A 4,484-nucleotide genomic window follows, 5' to 3' on the forward strand; every position below is an offset into this window, starting at 1 on the left:
GACCCCTCCCTACACCAGAGACACAAACCTCATACGGTGACAGATGTCAGTGAGTCTGCTGCCTGGTGAGAAAAAAAAAATTATATTTACAGGCCACTCATGGGAAGTAGAGGGTGGAAGCTGCTCAAGTGTCACAAAAGGTGCTGGCAGGTTACAGTGCCGCTCGCTAACCACTTCAAATCTCATCATGTTACAAACACGAAACTTACACGCATTTTATTGGGATTTTAGTTGATACAAAAACACAAAGTTGTGCGTAAGTGTAAAAAGAGGATTTTTTGTATTTGTATACATTTTGTATTTCTTTCCAAAGACAGCCTTACTGCAACTGCAGCTCCAAACCTCTTTCAGGGTATATATATCTCTGTTGCCATTTTCTTCTTCTGTGTTAATTTTATTTTTTGTCTCTCACAGGTTTTCCTCCAGGACTTCCTTTTATTTTGCTCAATCCATCTTCTGATCAGCTCTTGTGTCTCTGTGCAGACGTAAAAAAAAAGAAGAAGAAGAAGAAGAAGAAGAAATCTTAAACCATGTATGCTTTTCTTTTATTTCACAATCAAACTCTACTTTGCGTTGATCGATCCCAAGAAAAACTCTAAATAACATTTTGGAAGATTCTTGCTGTAGCTTGTAAGAAAAATAATTTTTTTATATTTAAAAAATAAAAAAGTTTAGCTGGTAAATGTTTTGCAGCGCACTGTGTTTACCAAGTGCTGTCTTATCTGCTCGTTGTGAGATAATGTCGCATCTTATCTCGCCTGATTGGGGGCCCTCACCGAAGTTGCGCGGGGGACTCTGCTGATCACGAAGAATATAGCACAGCTCACTGAAAACAAAAACACCACACCACAGTAACAGCCGTCCGTCGCCGCCGGCCGCCTCTGAGCACACCTGATTGGCTCTGGTGACTGACTGGCAGACTCTCGGAGGGCTTTCATTGGTCCGGAGGTAACAGGACACGGTGAAAGAGCTCCACTGAGGGCGGAGCGCGTCGGAGGAGGCGGAGCTCTCCGTGGTACTTAAATGGAGTTGGTGCCTGAAAGATGTGAAGTACGAGCTTCGCACTGCAGCCGGAGCGCCCGGTGCGTGCTGCAAACACCGAAGGAGAAGCGAGAGAAGAAAGAGGGGAAAGAAAGAGACAGCAGGAGAGCAGAGGACTGAGCTGCCCTCTGTACTCATGGATCATAAGGATATCTAATCATTCGCCCTCGGGAGCGCACAGGTATCCTGTTTTTATCCTGCTTTCTACGTTTACTGCTGTGCGTAAAGATTGGCCTTTATATGAAGTGGCTCGTAGTTTTTTCTTATGCTGCAGCTGCCTGTTTGTTTGGCTTTCTCACATTCCATCGGATGTAGTGATTTACGACTTGAGTGTGAGGGAGCAAGGGGGCAGTGGATCATTGATTGACTCAGCAATATGACACCTTTTACCCCCGTGCGCACTGATCCTCGCTGGCTTTGGTTGTTTTCTTAGAATAGCTGCAATCGATTTTGTGCGTAAAAGCCATTGTTTCTGTGAACGGCGATGTTTTCATGCTTTCCATGTTGTCAATTTCACTCCCAGACACCGCAGTCCATGCCTCTGCCTTGCCGGGTCATTGATGGGAAACCAACTGGATCGGATCACCCACCTCAACTACAGCGAGCTGCCCACGGGGGATCCGTCCGGGCTGGAGAAGGACGAGCTTCGGGTCGGCGTCGCCTACTTCTTCTCTGACGAAGAGGAGGAGGTGGATGACCGCACTCCGTCCGACTGCGGCTTCACCAAGGACCACAGCCCGGCCGAGGAGGGACCCTTCTCGGTCAGTGAGGTGGAGTACTCGGCCTTCTGCTCCCAGGAATGCATCTTCTCCAAGCTGCGGGAAAACGAGGACCTCAACGTGTACTCGGCCAAAACTTTGCTGACCATGTGCAAGCCGGGGGATCTGCTGGAGCTGGTGGCCACCGCGCAAGCCCCCCACTGGGTCATTTACCAGCGTGACGACCAAGTTATTCACCTGCACAAGGGCGAAATCCGCAGGGACAGCCTGCTGGAGATCAGCAACGGTCGGCACGGAAGAATAGTCAACAATCGGTACCGATTCCGGCCGCTTCCTCCGGACCTGGTGATGCAGAACGCTTCGGGACACCTAGGGCTGAGGAGTGAGGAGATTTGTTGGACCAACTCTGAAAGTTTCGCTGCCTGGTGCCGCTTCGGGAAACGGGAATTCAAAGCAGGCGGCGAGGCGCACTCTGCGGAGCAGCAGTATTTCCTCAAAGTGCACCTGTCCGGCAGCGGAGTGCACACTCTGGTCTTTCGGAGTCTGGAGGACATGATCCGCGAGCGGCGGAGAGTGGACGCCAGTGGAATTCTTAAGGAGCTCTCTTTGGTGACCGGAGACAAGGACTGATCAGGAATTCCGTTTGATATCCTCCACCTCCAGTCACTGAGGCGCACGGACGCACGCTTTACTGGCGCACACACTAAACAGGACCCTCACACATACTCATACAATTAAGTTCCGCCAGAAGCGCACGTATGAAGAAGGACCTGTTGTTTTGGGACTGGCTGTTCGTTGAGGACGGACCCCGAGATGCACTGTGGATTTCCCAATAAAATGGAGAGTACTGAGAAACGAGGGAGCGCGGCCATATAAACAGACAACGCCCCGTATGGTTAGGACGCGTGCTGAGTGGCGCACACGATTTCTAATCAACCCCATTAACACAGAACAAGCAAAATCACCTTTACACGGCGCACACGACTCGGTTTGATTTCTTTGATTTCCGAGGGAGGGGGACAAATAAAAAAGTGGATTCGGCTCCTTTCTTCTCTGCAGCAGCAGAGCAGACCGGCAGAGGGAGGGCATGGGTGTAGATGGGATCTGGGGATGTCTCTCGGAGGTCTCCCTTCTATTTTTTTACTGTTAGCTTTACGACCAGGACAGACCAGAACGACACGAACTCCAGCCACTTAATGGTTCATAGACCTCTGAAAGCCTGAGCTGGTTGCAACAGTTGCCTAAACAAAGCGTCTTGGCTTGACCAAGCTCCTCTTTTTTGCCATATTGTTCTCTCCACAATGCTGTCATCTCGCTCACAGCACTGGATGTATGTGTAAATTGTATTCATACATTGGTTTTAAAATTTGAGTCCCTTATTTTTGTATTTAAGTTTAGTGGATTTATCTCTCTTTTTTGGTTCAAATAAATGAAGGTTGAAATATGAAAAGAATATATTATATATATTATTGACCTGGTCTGTTAGGTCTTGTTTGGCTGCACACTCACACTCACATCAACAGTGTTGCTCTGCTCATTTGTGCTCACACAAAGCTGTGAAATATTCATGCTCAGATACCTCCTGACCTCTCTCAAACCAAACACGCTTCGCACATCTCTGTAGTAATCTGCGTGAAGCAGAAAACATAAATCGGTGATCTTGCAGCTTGTGCTGACTGCTTACAACCAATTCCTTAAAGGCATTTCATAACTCGTGCTCTGATCTGTCTTAATTGGGATTTCGCAGCCTCCCATGCATCTCTGTGCACATAGTTGACATCACCAGAGTGCACAAAATGTCACAGTCTTTATCTTTAAGCAACACAGCTGCTTATTTATATCGATCAGCTTCCGTGATGGTAGGAAGACGGCTTTGTTTTCCTGTCTTTTTTTTTTAGAGTTGGATCAATCACCTCATCAGACACTTATATTTGTTCTGGTGATGTTTACATTTTTCCTTTAATGTGAATTGAAAGGGCAAGGAAGCACATATTTGAAGGTGCTTTGCCATGATGTGTGCATTTGTTGAGACATTAGACATTAGAGGTTGAGGCAGCTTGTGTGCAGTAACAGCAAAGCTGGATTAATGAATATATACGTAAAGCACTGACATCCTGAATCTTGAATCTGATTTGTGTGCTAAGGTTTGCACATTGACTAGATATGAGTCTGTGCATAAACTTTAAGAAGATGTGTTCGGTAATTATTAACTCTTCGATTGTATTCAGTAGCATTTCTTCATAGTGTGACTCGGGTTGCAGCTGTGTCAGGGGGAGAGATGAGCTTAAAAACAAAACAAGAACAACAAAAACTTAGCTCTCAGTTACAAACCAAGAGATTTCCCAACGCTCCTCGTCATGAAAAGCAAGAAAATGTGGAGGTACGGAGATTCTGTACCTCGAAGCAACCTGCCTTTGAAAAACCCTCCACCTACATACCCATTTAATTTTGCCTCAAATTATTGCCACTGTGAATCAATATCAACTTCAGTGTCAGCACATAGCAAATGACTTCTATGCCATTCCCATTGACTTGATTTCCCAATAAGCACAAGAAAAAAAAAAACCTTCAGGGTTGAGTCCAGTTTATTTAGCACATTCCAGCAACAAGGTAGTTCAAAGTGTTTTACGTAACGCCCAGTTTTGAAATTACCAATAAACATTATATAATGTCACCAATACTTAGAGCAGAAGGAGTATATTACCTAGGCTGGCACTCAGGCAT

The 4,484-nt window shown here is 46.3% G+C and overlaps 1 protein-coding gene across 1 annotated transcript; it reads left to right on the forward strand.

Moving 5' to 3' along the window:
* The first annotated feature begins 991 nt into the window (after window positions 1–991).
* lratd1 (LRAT domain containing 1) lies at window positions 992–2,792 on the forward strand. Its single transcript, XM_007552994.2, has 2 exons — window positions 992–1,222; window positions 1,565–2,792. The coding sequence occupies exon 2, from the start codon at window positions 1,602–1,604 to the stop codon at window positions 2,388–2,390; it is 789 nt and encodes a 262-aa protein (XP_007553056.1). The 5' UTR covers window positions 992–1,222; window positions 1,565–1,601; the 3' UTR covers window positions 2,391–2,792.
* Window positions 2,793–4,484: the final 1,692 nt, after the last annotated feature.

The sequence above is a fragment of the Poecilia formosa genome, unplaced genomic scaffold, assembly GCF_000485575.1.
Source record: "Poecilia formosa unplaced genomic scaffold, Poecilia_formosa-5.1.2 Scaffold53, whole genome shotgun sequence".
Lineage (NCBI taxonomy): Eukaryota > Metazoa > Chordata > Actinopteri > Cyprinodontiformes > Poeciliidae > Poecilia > Poecilia formosa.

What these genes read in the sequence shown, in the direction of transcription:
- lratd1 (XM_007552994.2), top strand. Translation starts at nt 1,602, where the DNA reads ATGGGAAACCAACTGGATCGGATCACCCACCTCAACTACAGCGAGCTG.